The sequence below is a fragment of the Struthio camelus genome, chromosome 3 (assembly GCF_040807025.1).
Source record: "Struthio camelus isolate bStrCam1 chromosome 3, bStrCam1.hap1, whole genome shotgun sequence".
NCBI lineage: Eukaryota > Metazoa > Chordata > Aves > Struthioniformes > Struthionidae > Struthio > Struthio camelus.
Window position 1 is genome coordinate 106016450 of NC_090944.1, and position 18598 is coordinate 106035047.

An 18598-nucleotide genomic window follows, 5' to 3' on the forward strand; every position below is an offset into this window, starting at 1 on the left:
AACACTTCACTAACCGTGACATGCAATGACAATTGTTTGAATAACTTGCAAATAAATTAAATTAAGACTCTTGAATAATCTTGCTTGGCAATACTAGGGCATACTCTCATTAAAGATTATCATTGCTTTTGATATCCTATGATCTTGTGCACTAAAAATCAAAGCTTGAAATGAGGCAGAGTAGTGCAACATCTCAGCATTCCTGTGGGTATAGCTGCATCATTAACATCATGTGCATATAATCCACCCACCTACCCTTTTTCATTCCGAGAGTTACCTGTTTCCTCACACAGCTATTACTCCCACATGAGTTTGCCCTTCCTCTCCCAGCTTCAATCATAATGTTAGCTGATTTCTGGACACACTAAAAACAACAGCTGCTTCTCTTTGGGCATTAAATACAGGTAGTACAATTTTTTTCTTAGGAAAAAAATAGCGCTAATAGTGATATAAATACTCCAAGACAGACAGACACTTACAGGGATGAACTGGAAATCTTTACTAATCTTAGATGCATCTAACATGCATGTGTCTAGGACATTGTTGGGTATGAGCAAGTCTTTCGGTCACTAAATTCTGAATGAATGTAATTGGCTTAATTTTCACAGAGAACAGTATTTATTCATTTACCATCGAACTAGCACTCAGAGTTCTTTGTAACCATTTAAATGCTTTGCAATTCGTTCAGATGTAGACTTTCCTTACTGCCAGGATTCTTTCACACAGAATGTTCTTGGTAATAGAGGTAAAAATACTTTGCTAATAACAATATCGTAGAAGTAAAGCTCCAGTTAACCCTGACAGGTCAATGCCACATCTCAGCAGCACTCTGTTGTCAAGTATTGCCCTGGGCATTTGTTGATGTTGCTCGTGAATCTACCTCTGTGGGTCAGCCAGGGCCTGCATAATGACTGAGCTCTTTGCAGCTGGAATACACATACTCATTTTTGGCCATCACACTCTGCACATTGACATCCTCAGCACAGTTTGGAAAATCTGTTGCCTGAAAACCATCTATTATGTCAGTCATATTAGCTATGTTCCCTATACCTCAGTGAATCACCTTATCAATCTGTGATACCACACTACGAGGAGCTAACTTGTCAAACTGGATTAATGACTACTGAATGACTATTGAAGTCTAGGGTAACCAGCTTCCAGATAGCAACAGTTAGTCTCTTCCAGACTTGTTCATGCAGTGGATGCTGGTCCCTGAAAGCTCTTTAAATAGATCCATACAGGTCAATTTCCTCATGCAGAAATTGCTGGTCACGGTAATCATCATGACAGTGTAAATCCACTCTCCTATGTGGGTCATCTTGCTGTAGAAGAGCAAATACGTATGTGTTGAATCTGTGACTATACTAACAAAAATGAAGTGTTAAAATTCTTTCATTGCTACCAGCAGTAAGCACACAATTTAATACTTTTGAAAGTAGAATAATAACTACTTTAATAAATAATTACTTTCCATTACTTTCCAAAGAAAAAACTTGAAACTATCTCAGATCCTCCATCAACAGCTCTCAAAAATAGCACAGCTGTACTCTTGAGAAGCTCTTCCAAACTTTTCCTTAACTATGAGTAGAGCAGGGAAAAAGAACGTTCAGAGACAAAAGAGTCTTAGCTAGATGTACCAGCAATTTAAGAATGCTTCCATACAGCAAACCAGCAATGACTAGCCTTTCCTGGTTAGTGAGCAATGTTCAGTGTTATACTGATGCGCACATGATAATGCAAATCAGGGGTATGTCTGCTGTGTGGTTGACAGCAGGCAGGCTTAGACGGTAAAAGTTTATAGAGACAGCTTGATTCTGCAGCCTTGCCTTGCTCTGCATTGTGTCCCTGAGGCTAAGATGCCTTATGTGATAGACCTGTGAACACCCATTTTCCCTTCAGGCTTTCCTAAAGACAGATTCAGTCCTTCTTGAGGATACTGCTCTATTTATGTTGAGCAAGGGCCTTCAACTTCTTAACTGGAACTACAGCATCAGTCTTGTTTCACAAACACCTCAGCCATAAAGATATGATCACAAAATAAAAGAAGATGATTGATAATAAATTGAGTCATCTCAGCACAGCCCCCTGAACAGCCTTCAAGAAAACTGACAGGCTATGTAGGATGTCCAGAATTAATGAAACTAATTCTAGTAGACTAACTACATAGTAATTTCTAAAACTGAGGATTGCTCTAAGAGCCTTTCTATATATTAAAAGAGCATGTTCAAGTGTCTGTGCTAATCTTTTATCCTTTATCTTTTTATGCAAGCAATAATCCCAACAGAAGCCTACACTGAAAATCTTATTGCAAATTTGTTTGCTCAGCACCAACTTCCAAATGTGTTTTTGAAATTCTAGTGTATTTGAGAAGTGGTTGGAGTATTCTGTGTACTTTTTAATGCAAAACATTCTAATATTTCCAAAGTCAGAATGAAAGTGTATTTATGAAATACAAGTTACAGCCAACTGCTGTCAATGTCTCAGAATAAAATCCGACCGCATGAAATGGGCTCTGCATTGCATGAAGTGGCTTCCCCTATGACCTCTGTGGTGCATAGTTTTATACTATTAAGTGTAGCTTAGAAATAACAGAAACTGATATTGATGGGATCTGTTTTTGGTTGTGCACACGGCAGCCAGGAATGCTTAAGGAAACCAAAACAACAATAAAAAGTACATTAAAGATCTAGTTGCATGCCACAGATGACACTCATTCCTCCTATCAGGTTTTCAGTACAAATTTGGCAGGTTAGTAACCTTACGTGGCATCTTTAATGGTCTTCTGAGTACGCATGCGATGATGAACAACACTGAACTGAAAAATTGTTTCAGGCTGCTAAACTATGTAAAGTAGTGCTATTGCAATGGCTAAGCTAAAGAAGCCAGTAAATGTCATTCTTGATTCAAAGTTTTAATTATTGTTAGAGAGGTGCTAATAGGCAGATTTATTAACAACTACAATCAAAAGAAGCCTGGAGAGGAAAAAAGAATAACCGAGTAAAATACAATATTTATAAAACCAGAGTGCAGATTTTCATATGCAGCATAAAGTTACACAGAAGGAATTCAAGGAAGGAGCGCAGACTATGATCCTTCTCAAGCCTCAGACACTGGTGTTTAAAAACCATCCACAGAGTAACATATATCTACATTATTTGCATAAATCAGCAGACAGATATCTATGAAAGGATTCAGTGGAATCTCTTGCTCATTCAGTAGGATTACATGAATAAAATATTTTGTTTGGGTGCCAAAATGAAAAGACTATTTTTCCATTTTACCACTGAAATTAAAAAAACGGAGACAAATGAAATTCATCTTTCCACTTGAAAACACTTAACTTGTAACTGCATTTTAAACAGTAAAACAAAACCAGAATGTGCAATTTTGTATAGCTTTTCTTTAGAATTACAGAAACATTTCTAGTTCGATTTTTAAAGGAGCTTTTCAATATTCATGTTGTCTCCAAGGTATAACACTTTCCCTTAGGAGACATATAAACATTGTCAAGTTCAGCACAGCACTACTGATTTACTCTACAGCTGCTATGTTTTGTTCCAGTGATCACTGTGTTTTATGAGATATATATATATCTCATATATATAGATATGAATATGCACTCAGATTTTTGCAGCATCCACACCCCCAAATCTAGTTTACTAAGTGTTTCATGTCTAACACTGAATTACTTCACCAAAAACAGATTTTAAAACTGATACTTTTAATTGCAGTAAAATCCATACTCTATTGCACTGTAGTGTTCAAAAGTTTTGTTTAACTTACTGGAAAAAAAAAAAAGTCCAAACCAAGGATTTGTTTTAGATTCTGCTGGGATTCATGTAAACAGCCTTCCAAAGCTTTGTCTACATTGATTTGTTATTTTATTTTTGAGGGCTGCCACAGTAGACCCCTGCAAATCTGAAGGGACTTCCAGACCACCCAAATCATGTCCCAATATCACACTGCAAACGGTACCTTCAGGACTGCCATGTGTCCCACCATCTCTTGTACCACCTCCCACATCCTACAGGAACTTATTCTCCCCCTAAGATGTTTGCAACAGATATAAGGTGCATGTAAGGTGGCTGCTCGGCTCCTGTCCTCCAGCAGCACTGTCGCAGCCCCTGGCACTGAGAAAGATGTGCTTGTTTGTGACTGCTTATTGCTGGTGTATTGTAGGCACTATGCCTGCTCCACAATGGGTTTCAGCCTCAGCAAGAGAGAGAAATTTGACGTCCACTGCTGAGTCTCTTTCTAACTCATTAAGGCCAAGAAATTACTTGGGCTTTCTGTTACAGAAGAGAAAATATGAGAGATGGAAGCAAATAAAGACAATGTGGACTTGAAGATGATTTGACAGTTCATGATCATACCTTTTCCCACTGATGTCCAAAAGCTGAAGGCGTTATGGCACAGAGAGTCCAGCGGAGGGCTACAAAGATGATTAGGGGACTGGAGCATCTCTCCTATGAGAAGAGGCTGAGAGAGCTGGGCCTGTTCAGCCTGGAGGAGAGAAGACTGAGGGGGGGATCTGATCAATGTGTACAAGTATCTGAAGGGAGGGTGTCAAGAGGATGGGGCAAGACTCTTCTCAGTGGTGCCCAGTGACAGGACAAGAGGCAATGGGCACAAACTGAAACACAAGCAAGTCCATCTGAATATGAGGAACAACTTATTTCCTGGGAGGGTGACTGAGCACCTGCACAGGTTGCGCAGACAGGTTGTGGAGTCTCCTTCCCTGGAGGTATTCAAAAGCTGCCTGGACGTGATCCTGGGCAATGTGCTCTAGAGGACCCTGCCTGAGCAGGGGGGTTGGACTAGATGATCTCCAGAGGTCCCTTCCAACCCTGGCCATTCTGCGGTTCTGTGTGATTCTGTGATTATTCTTCTTGGAGACACTTTCTGTTATGTGGTGGATAACATGGATTTGATTGTCCTCCACAGTGTGTTTCATATCCAAGTTTGCCAGGGAGATAAGTCAACTGGCCGGCTGCGCTGATAAGTAGGCTGACCTGCCTGCCTTGGGCTTCACTCACTACCAACTGTTTCCAACTGTAGGAAAACATGGATTCAGTGTATGGAGCTAGAGAACTCAGTGTAAAGTCAGGATGGCCTATGCAGTTTCCAACTGTAGGAAAACATGGATTCAGTATATGGAGCTAGAGAACTCAGTGTAAAGTCAGGATGGCCTATGCTTTTGGGGCCCAAGGGATATCACTGGCACCTAAATCAGCTTCTTGCAAATCTTTGAGAGATATTACAATAAAGTGGAAAAGCTGCATAGATTGGTGGCTGCAATGGCAGCATTTAAATGAGCTTTCATAGCCACAAGGGAGACTTGTAGTCACAAAATGGATATTGAAGTTCTACCTATACGGATGAATCTGGGGACATCTGTGCACAAGATTTGTACTGACATTCACGCTCTGGCCAATCTGAAGGAAACAAATGAGCCTACTGAAAGAAACCAGGTTGGTTCAAGTGTCACGCCTTACAGACATAACCCGTTGAGTTCAGAATACTGCTACAGCCTGGCTTAGCGTCTGATATCTCTGGTTCTGAGTCCCTTCCAAACATCCTCTGTGCAGTGGTTTGAACATACACTGGATGACAGTGCCAGCAGGTGTCGATGTATGGCTGAGGCTTTTCTCATAGATGACATAATTCTAAATATACTGTATAATATCTCCAAGGGACTTTTGGTATACCCAAAGGTGATTGGGAGGTGGATCTGGCAGGAGCTACCACTCATGACCACAGAGAATACAATCATGGCCATGGTGAAAGTATAGAGCAATCATCAGGACTGCCATTGCAAGATTTCTGTCCTTCCCCAGCAGTCAACTGCTGTTATGAAACTTCATTGTCCATGTCTGTGCTGATACCACCCACAGATACTGCAAAACCCTTCTGAATTCCTCTTTCTTCACCACATATATTCCTCTGCAGCTGACAAGCTCCTTTGCAAGGAGATTTTGCCCAGTGCTGACTGAACACCAAAGCAAGATGGATGGATAAACTGAACTGCACTTTGGCTTATCCTACAAAGGTATATGGGTATGGGAAGATAAGAAAAGCTTTATTGGGGGAAAAAAACAATGCACACCCCCCACAGCCGATATACCTGGTGTTCCCATCATGCTGTATCTACGTCAAGGGTGCTGCTTCACTAACTCTCATACTGTCTGCCAGCACTTCATAGCAAAAGAGAGATATGAAAGACAATGGAAACCAAGAGCAGGGGCTACACCACTGGACGTGGATGCTAGACTGCCTTTAAAACTAGTCCCTGATAGCCCTCTGCGCCTGTATCTGGAAGCTTGAAGAGACTCGGTTCACCAGAATGCGTGCATACAGGAAGACATCGGCCTGATCCCCAAGGACTTTGAGGCTAGAGCACAAAACTGTGCTTCCTCATATTTGATGGAGAGATAGCCAATTGTCAAGAAAGCACCTACTGGGTTGGAATTAACTAACTCAGAAATCACCAAGGAACACACCATAGGCTGGTAGAAGGATTGGGGAAGACCTAGCTTGGGGTTGAATGTGTCTGTAGGTGACTTTTTGCTTTGAATATTCTGAAACTGGAAGCCTTACAGGAAGCCAGGTATATGCTGCTGGGGCCCTAAAACAAAAACTGAAGAGGAGCCCTATCCAGCTGGGGCACTCTACAGAATCCCTCTAATCAATCCGTACAAAGGCAGTACACAGAGGTAATGCAACAATGAGAACTTGTATCAAAAGCTGTATAAATATGCATGTAAATATAATCCTTAATCCAAAGATTTCACAATTTGATAGAAAATTTTTGGATCCTTTTATCCTACAACAAAATTCAAAAAATTTGAGGTCAATAACATAACTCCTCCTTTGGGATAGGATACATTTCACGTATCCTATCAAGTAAAGAATGGTCTTGTTTTTCAGATTATGGTGTTCTTAATAATCAAAACTGGTACATAAAATTACTACTACAATCTTACTGGAAATCTTAGTAATACATTGACTCATTTCTTTAGAAACTAGAATCTCTTTTCACATCCTCTGAATGCTGTGATTTTATATTAACTACAGATATAAAATGAAGTTGAAATGTACTCACTTATTTTATTTCTCACTTCATTTACTTTTTCTCCAAGGGATTTAGCTTCAGCAAACCTGGTAATGGAAGCATAACAACATAGAATTATTCAGAAGCACAACTAGTTAAATTATTTATTCACAATAAAATACTGAAAGATTCAGGTTATTTTTTGCTTGCAAATTACTTTCAAGCTGATTTAGGTAATTATAAAAAATTTGTTATTTGTAAGTAGAATTGGTTGAAAACAATTTTCCACCAGAAAAGATAGTCTGGTCTAAAATAAGCCATTTTGAACTCAACAAATAGGTTAACTGGAAAGATAAAACAATCGTATTTAACTTTCTAAATTCTTCTGATAATGCCAATTCAATTCTAATGACTGGATTTCCTAAATACTCATATTAGACTACAATATTAATTTTAATATGCTAAATTATATGCAATGTTTTAGCTTAATACTTTAACTTACTACTTTAAAAGTTGAAAGAAGAAATCCAAGAAAAGTAACAACAAAATGTTTGACAGTATCAGAATTTCTGTTTACTAGGAAATCTCAAATTTCAGCCTATGAGTAATTTGCATATTGCTCACAAGAATCACTTTGTGCTATGTGAAAATGTATATCCCAAACACATTTTACAGCTTACTGAGAAACTCCTCAAACAGAAAAATAAAAAACTATGACAAAACTAAATTACTCTGCTGTTCTACAGAGTCTTTGTGTGAATGCAGATATTCAAATGATACTCAGCTACTCCTCATGCAGTGATGTAAGCCAAAGCCATTCACATGAAGATTTAAAAATAGCAAGTAAAAAGCAGCCTGAGCAGGGTGGAAACAAATTAATGAATTAGGCTTTGGAAAAGCCCTCTTTTTGTAGTATTGAAATAGCTGGATCTCAAATCAAAACTGGAAATGATGTTTTAAAAGTGTGAAATTTCATTGTGGAGGAATAGTAAATAAACGATTAATACTGACTAAGTTAAGTGTGTTTTCTTTCAACAATATTATTGTATTTCGTAATATGCAACAATCCTTTTACTTAATATGCCACATTTGTATCATTCTGGCACAGAACGAGGCCTGACCATCTTGGGATAGTGTTTTGACAGCAAAAATGAGCTTGGTCAATTTTTGGAGGAGATACCAAGGGAAATCCAGCAAGCCACAGGAAGAGTTGCTGGTGATTCAGTAGTTGATTCTTCTCTCAGAATATCTGCTGAACTAATTTACTCACATATTTCTTGAGTGTGTTGAAAAAGAAAACCAATTCTCTGACCACTTGTGGTAGTTAAAGATCGCTTGGCCCTTTCTACAAAAGTAGTGGTGTTGACCCCAGCGGCCTGTATGAGTCTAGCACTGGTAACTACATCTCTCCTGCAAATATTCATTTTTTATCCTTCAGTCCAGATCTGCTGCTGAAAAGTGCTTTTATACACTTTTTCACTATAAATTTTTTCTATCTCAAAGTTGACTGAATTTAAGTAGCAAATTATTCATAGTAAGAAAAATGCTCATTTGAGATTTTCTTTGATAAGAGGTAATATGATAGGCACTTTAACAGCTTAATATCTCCAAAGCGTTGTATAAAATTAAACAAATATTCCTCACAGCATACTTGAGAGCAAAGTATCTCAAACCTGAGACATGGTGAGATTAAGCGACTTGAATAGTATCAAAAACTGTACTAACTCTGAGCACAGTCATCTATCCCAAATTGTTAAGACTGGAATAATGAAAATTATGTACATACATGCAAAGTATCTTGCCAGTCTGCATCCCAGATGATGCTACAAGCACTTTGGGAGTGAAGACTGTGTTTCTATATTATTGTTGAACAGAACTGAGTATAATTATATCCCAGTCCATGACTAGGATGCTTTCAGATGACAGTAATGAAAATAATAAGTAGTAATTTCATAGTCAAAAATGTCATTTTATAAAGAGTGATTACAATGCTTACCAATTCCCACCAGGTATGTTTCTAAATTAATTCACTGACCACTCCTCATTATATTCAAATCATCAACTCTTCACATGGTATGCAGAATATTCTAATGATCAGAAGTTACTTTTTTAGGTTGCAGCATGATGTTGCAGTGACACTCACTTCAGTGTTATTTGTTAGCATTCTGCTCCCTCTGTATCTTGCTCCTTCGTAAATGTGTAATATCTACGTACTTCCTCAAAAAACAGATACCTACAGAGCCTTAAAATGCAGTATATTCTTTACATTGCCTATAGCATGCCAGAACTTGATCCCTTCTCCTTCCATGTGTTTTCCGTCAGTTTTCGGATCTTTCACAACAGTTGCTGGCATAGTTACTGTTACTGTCCTACACCTATTTAACTCAGTACTATATAAAGCTGTCTAGAACAAATGGAATACATAACAGACTTCTAAATACTAAATGTATTCTGCTGTAATAATAGTGACAACGTACAATGGCAAAGTCTGAAAAATCTCTGAGAGAACTGAAGTCTCTTTAAGGAAATTTCCATTGTAATAGTCTAAAATGTAAATAAATAGTAGAAGGATGATTTGCTGCATCATGACTTGCGGTAGGACATTTGACTTGATATGAGAGTTTCAATTGTTACTCAGATGCGTACGAGTTGAACCTTGCGGAGTTTGAAGGCAGAACTTAATTCTTAAGTAAGCCTTCTAATTGATTCGGATGAGTCTTGGTCTAGCCAAAGTAGCTAGGAAATCCACAAATTGTGTTTCTGTCTAACTCAAATTACGGCAAAATAGAGTTAAGAAATGTGGCTTTCCTCTGGGCAGGTGGGGTTTGGAAAACTGCCTCCTCTCAGTTAGTCTATTTCCCTTTAAAACTAGAAGGAGTTGGAATTTCAGGCCAATGTGCATTCACATATGCTTATGTACACTTGCTTTCATGGTTGAATTCAACACGTGTAAATGGCCCCAGCTGGAAGGTTCCTCAACACTTACTGCTTACTACACAAGGAAGCACAAGCCTTTGAAGAGTCTGTGAGACTTTTCTGAATAAGCTCTCTCCACTGGTGTTAATGTACAGCACCCAAGCAGTCTCTTGAAGTTTGTTTATCAAACTAAGGGAAATGCCCCAAAATATCTCCCTCTTTCTTTCCCCTAGGTCCCCTGGTCAAATACTAAGCTCTTCAGTTACTTAGTAATTACTCAGGCAAAACTCCTTCTGACTATTGACTCCGTTTCATGTTTACAAGATAGATTTAGCCGGACAAGTTGAAGCCAGCTGCCTATCCAGCCCTTATTCATAGGTTGCTGCCTTCAAAACAGGAATAGTTGGATGGGCCATGCATCTGCTTCTCAAGCACCACAGTTTACAAACTGGCATGATAACATAAACTAAAATTTGCTAGTAATTTATGACAGCTCAACAAATTCCATCTGTGACTATGAATCACAGTCAAACAAAATAAATAAGACAAAGACATACAACTTAACCCTATTATTGAAAGAAAAAAGGTTATTTCTGATACTCCTCTAACAAAAAATCTAGCATAAAGGTGATGTTGTTGTGAATAGTGACGAGACAACAATTATAACGTTAGCTGTCACGCGTCATGTGTCTCCTACATGAATAGAGACCTCTCAATAAGAAGGCTATACACGAAGTATAATGAAAAAATATTAACATGAGAGGCCTAAATATAAAGGGAATTTACGGTAACCTTTAAACATCTGGTGTCTACACACTTCTTACTGTGCAATTTGAACACTGGCTGGGTAACCAAATTTTTGTGCAACTGGCAGTTCAAAGGCTGCATTTCAAATTACAGAGTGGACTTGATATAAATCCGTTTTCGTGAACGCAGTAAACCTGGAGCTAGAGACATCTTTGGTAAAATCCACTGCAAGTGGCAGGGGAAAAGTTTCTAGCTCCAGGGTATCATCATTCACATAGCACTCATTTCAGCAATCAGCTGCTGCATACTAGAGAAGGGTTACCCAAGACGTGGATTTGAATCTCTCCATCCTTTAGGGAAAGCAAATCTTGTTTTAAACTTTGTGGCTCCTGCCCAACTCCACTACATATTCTGAAACCAGAAGGGGGAGTTAGTTCCAGCTATATTCATGTTTTTAATATTTTGCCATTCTCACCATCTTCACTAGAAGATTCTGAAGTGCTTTGCCAGCATTCACAATAAATGTGTAGCAGCAAAACATTACTTCTCTTTTAGAGTGCAAAACTGGCGGAAAAAAGCTTCGCTTGACAAACAAATTTGTAGCAATAGACAAAAGCATATGTTAACCACCTCCTAGTTTACTGTCCAGTTCAGTGTTGAAGCTGATAGTGTTTTCTACAGTAGAAATTACAGTAATCAATTTAACCACATGAATCTAACTTCCTCTACATAATTCATGATCAAAAATGCCATTTACCACATTGATTCAACAGAGCTAAAATAAGAACAGTAAACACAGAGGAAAGACGCATTAACATCACTCATGCCACTTTCATATTCTATTCAGACTTTTATTCTGTTATCACTCAGTGCCTTCTGAGTAGGAAATATCCCCATCAAGAAAAGGCCGAGCTTCTGTACCAAGTTTTACTAGAAGCCTGGGATGTCTGTTGTAAAGTTGCACATTTGTACGCATACTCATAATGAATTCTCAGACGCCTGTCGACAACTGCATCTTGCTGTGACACTCACCTCTGCTTCAGAAGCTGTTTGTTGTCCTCAATGGTTATACTGTCAGCATGGTCCCGCTTGAAAACTTCAAAAGCCTCCTGACATCCAAGTGACATCTTTCCTCCTATCCCAAGGAAAAGAGAGACTACTTCAGTGTCATCGAGAGAGAGACATTTTACATTTATTTTATTCCTATTTAGAGACAAAATATAGCAAATCAGCCCAGGGGTCTTGAAGCACACAGCAGACTATGCTCTATGCTCCACCAACAAAAGAGCACTTTGGAGGACATATCACTTACCTAAAGCCTGAATGTTTGGATTGTGTAATTTCTCAAGACAACTTAAATTTTTCATAAATAAAATCAAAATGTGAAAATCTAAAATATATGAAATATTCTTAAGGGAAGGTTGGAGGAATTTTCACAATAGCAAAGCGCACTTTGCTTCTATACTTCTTTCATCCATGTTTCATATTTGCTACAAAATATACTTTCAATATTTTCAGCTTGCTTGGAAGAACACATTTTGGGCTTCATTTACTTATGCATAAATGTAATCCCTCCTAGTGAACACTCTTGTGAATCAGGAATTGTACCTACAAAAATGACTTGTTCCTGCCTTTTATGCTTTCAATATTGTTTCCTTTTGTGCACCATAAGGAAGGTCAAGCCTGCAAATCTTTTCCAAAATCACTAGAGAAAAGCATTACTTATTAGTTCTCATTGCTAGAAAATCTAAAGGTCCACATAAGAAATCATTCAGCAGTATTATTATGAACAAAAAACCAAAGGCTTGAGGAGAATGAAAGATGATACAAGTATCTTTGTTTTATCATGTGTGCATATGTGTCAAAAAATAAGCATTTCAAAAGCGGGAGAATCACATATAAATAAATGACAGCAGTGAAGACAGTTCAGGAGCAGAGAGGAGAAGGAATCTAGCACCCAAACTGTGTGAAAGACACAAAATAGCTCCACTACTAATTCAGCTTCACAGCTGCAACTGAAACCTCAGAACGATGCTCCTCGAACCGGGATATGATTCTCCTTGATCTTCTTACTTTTACAGTCTTCTGTCCTACTCACAAGCCTTCCTTCCTGCTTCAGAGCTATCAAGACCCTCTAATCCATTGCGCAGAAGAGATACAAAGTTTCCTGGGAGTTTTGCTGCACAACAGTTTTCTATATGTTCTGTGCTAATGGATCAGTGTTACCACTAAACATATAATGCATGGAATTTATTTTCCTCACTACCTGCTTTACAATTTTGGTGTAAACGAGGATGACAAATAAATATTAACAAAACATATCTAAATAGACTTTGGGCTACACAATACTGGCATGCTGCACCTTACTGGAGTCTAGCTCAGTTTGTATGAAGAAAGATGTGCTGTACAGTCACTTTGGAATATGTTCTGCTGCCCCTCATCATACTTACCATTTCAAGATTAATCCCCTCTGGCTTTAGAGAGATCTCTGTAGTAAAAGATACTACTTACAGTGAAAGCTGGTAAGAAAAGCTAGCACCCGTCGTTCAATAATCAGCAAAAGATTTAAAAACTTTTTATTCAAATTATACTCTGTTTCAGTCAACAGAATCAGCACATCTGTTACTAATTTAAAAATTTTGAGTTTAAAATAGAAACACCAGGAATGTTTGAATGGCAAAGCAAACAGAAATGCTCCACCCTTTTTGTATTAAAAAAAAAAAAACAGAGCAAGACATAGTGCAGTCTTTACTGCTGTGTGATCAAAAAAAGAAAGAGGTTGTGGGAAAAGATATTTTCTGTGACAATGACCTGAAAACTTAACGTCCAGGTTTCATGCCTTGAAAAATAAGGTCAGCCTTACAGGTAGAATTTTAAAACACATTCATCCCATCAGTAGTACTAAATTTAATCTATAGTCTGAAGTGACCTTCTTAAAATTGCTTTTTTTGCAGAACAACTTTGTATTATGAGCAGAAAGCCTTAATGAAATTCATGGCTGAGCCTCACATAAACAGTAAAACACCCTTACTCATATGCAATGCTGCAATGTAAAGAAATTAACTCTTCTGCCAGTGGCTCTGCCTTTGCTCCAAAATGTGCATCTATTTCCTCACTCTTAAAAGTATTACTGTAAAGAATGGTCATGGTCAATTTAACAAGAGCTGATTAGCAGCAACAAAACCATGCCATACAATACCACTGAAACAAATCAGTATGTTAATAAATATAGAAGTGGAGGCTTTTGAATCTTGTGTTTTGTACTCAAGTTAATAATCAACATCTCAAAGAGAAGAAGTTTCAAAAACGAAACTATCATAGTGATTATTGTTTCTGCCAGGTTTGCATAAGCCAATATTAAGGGCACTCTGTTAATTATTTTCCACTGTTATATTAAAAAGCAGCAGAACTGTATAGCTAAATAAACCACATAAAAATAGGTCCTGAGAACTCTTGGGAAGGTTAAATTTTGTGGTTTATATAGGCCATTTTAAGAAAATACAGAAATATATGGATTAATAAACAACCACATTCTGAAAATGGTATCTGAGGAAAGGAGCTTAAAAATAATATGAACACAGAGTAGCTACAGAAAAATGCTGCAGCCTGTGGTGAATGATGGAGACATTTAGGATGACAATAAGGAGTGCACTGTTAACACTAGTAAAACATTGCTAAAAAACACTGGAAGCTTGATGGACTGGTTGAGTTTTCATTCTGCTCAATAATGAAAATTATTCCCCTTCAATAGTTAGTGTTGTAGCTGCATTCATGCTGTTTGTGTTTCCTGAAATGATGTATAATTTCATAAGGTAGCCTCATTTTCTGCTTTCAAATGGCCTCCATGTGCAAAGGCGCCCTAACATTACTGCTGTCCGTGCTGGCTCTAATTTGAATGAATAAGCTACACGTTCTTTCAAGACAAGGTGTTACCGACTCCTCTATTTTTCTCTAGCTGTAAATTGAAAGACATTTATACTGTTGTATACAATAAAAATTGAATAAAACCAGAACTGAGAGTAGAAAGAAACCATTCATGATAACACATTTTTGACAATATAACCAAATAATTCAGCTAAATCTTAGTGCTGTTGAAAACAATTTCTTTTGCTGTAATATGACAAACAATTTTTCTTCTTTAATACAGCGGCATAGTGTTACAAAATACATGTTTGAAGATTCTTATCTAAGCAACAACCACCATATCCTACAGGCTGTGAATCAGCAACATATTGCTAAGTCATTACAATATGAACTGAAATAATCATTACTGTAAAAATAATTCAGATGATCAGAAAAGGGCTAAAATTTTCCTGTAACTATACTGTTGACACTCCATTTGACAGGGTTGCATTAAAAAGTGATCTATTTTGTATCAAGGTAATTTTAATTATACCTCTGTTATTAGGTTGTGGGAGGTGGCTTTGATGTTAAAACACTTAGAAATGTGCTCAATTCACAATGCGAAACTTACAGCAAACTTATGTGTAGAAGCAGCAAATTCAAAGAGCTCATATTTTGGGAAAATTCAGATTTGATCCATAGTCTGAATTTAAACGGTTGAGAATGTTCTCACTGAAGGTTTGATTCTGCTTGCTATTATGAAAAATATGTCTTTCTTCAAAGCTGGAATTGAAATTTGAAAGGTTAGTTTCAGTTCATACTCCTAGCTAGTGCACTGCCACCACTTTCATATTAAAAAAAAAGGTTCAGTCGAGGGGGTTCCTTCCCCAAAACACGCAAATCACAACTGTCCTGCTGAACTTGGGTAGGTCAGAAAGTAGAATCACAAGAAGCCCTCACAAGCCCTAAACAAGAGCAACAAGATCTGAAATGATTAAGTAAGAAAATACTTATTGTACCATTCACAATACAATAAACTCTTGAAAACAGTAATAATTCTGTGTCAAAATACACTGAGCAAAAAACGTAATAAGGCTTTTGGATGCAGCTAATTACGTTTCGAGGTAACATAAAAATATCAAGGAGATCCCAAGACTCAGTCATTTGTCTACAACAGTTGGAATCCTACATAACAGCAAAGCCTTAGCAAATATTATGCACCCTACTCTATTACTGAAGTATCTAATTAAAATTACATCATTTATTCGATACTGTTACATGTACAAATGCTGTTCACAACAATCCTTAACAACTACTTTATAATGGCTCCCAAACTCTAAAAGGGAAAATAAGTTAAAGCATCATGTAGGGTGGCACTGGATACGCAAATGCCAGCAGAGAAATTACAGGGCTAAATGCTATTTCTGTGTTAGGTAAAAATGCCACTTCTGTGTTAGGTAGTATCCATTGGTATTACTTAAGGAATATTTCTATGTTAGGTAACAGTAGGAAAGTGAATAAACTTAAACCTTACTTTGTGGCCAAAAGTGATCAAACACGCTTGTAGGCATTTAAAGGACCATGCTGATTTTTAAAGTTATCCAACATCTACAAATCCTACTGGAGCCTGTTTTAGTGATCTCAGTTTATAAATACGGGACTATTAAAAAAAAACCAACAACATTATTTTAGTATATGCTCATAAAGATGTTCAGAGTGCCCACCTAGAAATGGCACTTCCAGAGTGCTGAATCTGGCCACTTTTTTTTTTTTTTTTTTAAGTTTACTTTTCAGAGGGAGAACACAGGAGCCTTCATACAGTTTAATGTGTGAAACCACAGAAAACATTTGCAGGGCTCTTTAGTTAAGTCTGGAAAAGTCTGTCAAACAATCACACGAAATCGATATTTTCTGTGAGCTATGAAATAATTTTTTGTTCCAGAGAAGTCTGTATTAGAACTTAGCACAGAAATACCACCATATGAATAAACTATTAAAGTTCACCTATCATCTTGCTTTACATATTCTAAGCAACTGCCCTGCAGAACTTGGGTATGTCAGAAAGCAGAATCACAGTGTTTCCTCATGACCCCACCTAGTAACCAGATTTTGATCCCGGTATGATAGCTTCACGGGGGGTTCTCCTAGCCCTCACACTGGAGGCTGCCGATCCAGCCTGCAAAGGGAATTGGAAACAATCCTTCAGGAGATAAGAATCAGGGATGCAAGTTGGGCTGTTCTAAGGGAAGAACATTAAGACTTTGTGTGTTAAGGAAAGCAAACTCTTGCGAAGAGCTATTTTGACTTTTCACAGGTCATGTATTCTGATGAGAAAGGCATCTGCTCATATATCTGTTTTGCAGAAACTGTATTTTCACAGTAAAAGACTCAGTCTTTTTTTTTCTGCTAAGTGCTCTATCTATCAATAACTGCCAGCTTTTTCACTGAAATCAACAGGACCAAAATGCCCCTTTGACTCAGAGAAAGCTCTCATCTGAGTGTGAGTATTGTCAGAGCTTCAGGATGGCAACTAGGGTGAATTGTAGGTCTCTTTTCTTATATAGAATATTCCAATGGTCAACCTGTTCTTAGTATTACATATTTCCATTTATTATCAAATACAAAAAAAAGGAACTCTGCACACTTTCAAATCAAACTCAAATTACTTGAAAATTCTTTGTATTAAAACTAAAGTATTAGAAAGTTTGCGGGTAAGCGTAATTCATTACACCTTCAGCAGGTCCCTGAGACATAGCCATTTGTTCAGAACAGAAAAAAGTAGAAGTAACAGAGCTTGGAAATAATGAATCAATAAAGAAAAAATACTTTAAAAGAGAAAAATAAAATCAAAACCTAGTACACAATAAATACTTCCCTGCTGTAAAACTCAGTTAACTTCTTCATAAGGAGTATGTGTACTACACGTGGTTACTTTCATTAGATTGCAATTCAAAAATGGGAAACAAGGTTGCTTGTGGTACCCCTGCAGTGTTGAACTGCAAAATAGTCTTTTGGAAAGTTAAAAGCTTCAAAGGAAAAATGGAATGTTCAGATTCATTGATCAAAATAAAACCCTGGCCTGATTTAATTTATTTAGCTCTGGAGTTTCATTTGTTAATTTATGGGTGAGGAAGAGGGCAAAATGAATATTTTCCTGAAATTATGAGCAAATTTATTGTGATATTACACGCTGATGCAGGCAGCTCCCGCTGCACTCCACCAGTAAGTGAAAATGTCTACTGTGCAAGCCCTCAGGCTGTGTTGCATGGATTTAATTTGTGCATGGGTCATTTACCTAGGCATGACTTACAGCCAGAAAAAGTTAATTGATTGTCCAAGACAAACTATTCCATATATATTGAAATCATTTCAAAACAGAAGCCACCATCACATCGCATATACTTACCTGCAAGGAACAAACTTGCACAGTACCATGTAGGACATAAATCAGGTACAAATACCAAGTCCACTGTGATGAATTTTGTCAGAGGATATGCAATCATTTGAAGTGGCATTTTTTCAAGATTACCAAAATAAAAGAACATAAATGAAATATGCAGACTTTGTAAAACTAATTTTTCAAAAAGTAACTGGAATGCTTCCAAAAAAGTAACTTACAGAAATTCCATCAGGAGTAAGTTTTTATAGTAATAGGTACTCCTCTACAGAAGTAGTAAGGAAAATGTTATTGAACTGCATTTCCTAAGAATAAAGGTTAAATGCATATAAACTTAAATTAAAAGAAGATGAAACTATTTTAAAATTGTCCAAGCTCACAGAACAACAAACAAACAAATAAATAAATAAACAAAGTGGAATATGACAGCTGAATTTAATCAGGTTGACTTTCTTCAGTTTTATTATTTTTAGATATTTCAGGAAAAAATGCAGGTAAGAAGATTTTTCAAGTTAAATGACGAATAACAGTCAGAAATTCAGTTTTAGGTCCCTTATTGACACGGGGTAAGATCTGAATGAGACTGAACCCTAGAGTGATCTGAGTGCAAAAGGACTGAAATTATTGAAATCTCTTTCCCTCAT

The 18598-nt window shown here is 37.3% G+C and overlaps 1 protein-coding gene and 1 pseudogene across 2 annotated transcripts in view; one reads left to right on the top strand and one right to left on the bottom strand.

Annotated features, from left to right (window-relative positions):
• The window catches only part of KIF6 (kinesin family member 6), a 179244-nt gene that overhangs the window by 48879 nt on the left and 111767 nt on the right, over nucleotides 1-18598 (bottom strand). For both annotated transcript variants that reach the window (XM_068939555.1, XM_068939556.1), the window contains exons 14-15: nucleotides 11747-11849; nucleotides 7103-7158 (exon numbers count right to left, since the gene is read on the bottom strand). In XM_068939555.1, the coding sequence (XP_068795656.1) occupies nucleotides 7103-7158; nucleotides 11747-11849 (159 nt within the window). The remainder of the gene's footprint in view (nucleotides 1-7102; nucleotides 7159-11746; nucleotides 11850-18598) is intronic.
• LOC104151714 (adenylosuccinate lyase pseudogene) lies at nucleotides 1729-5882 on the top strand (annotated as a pseudogene).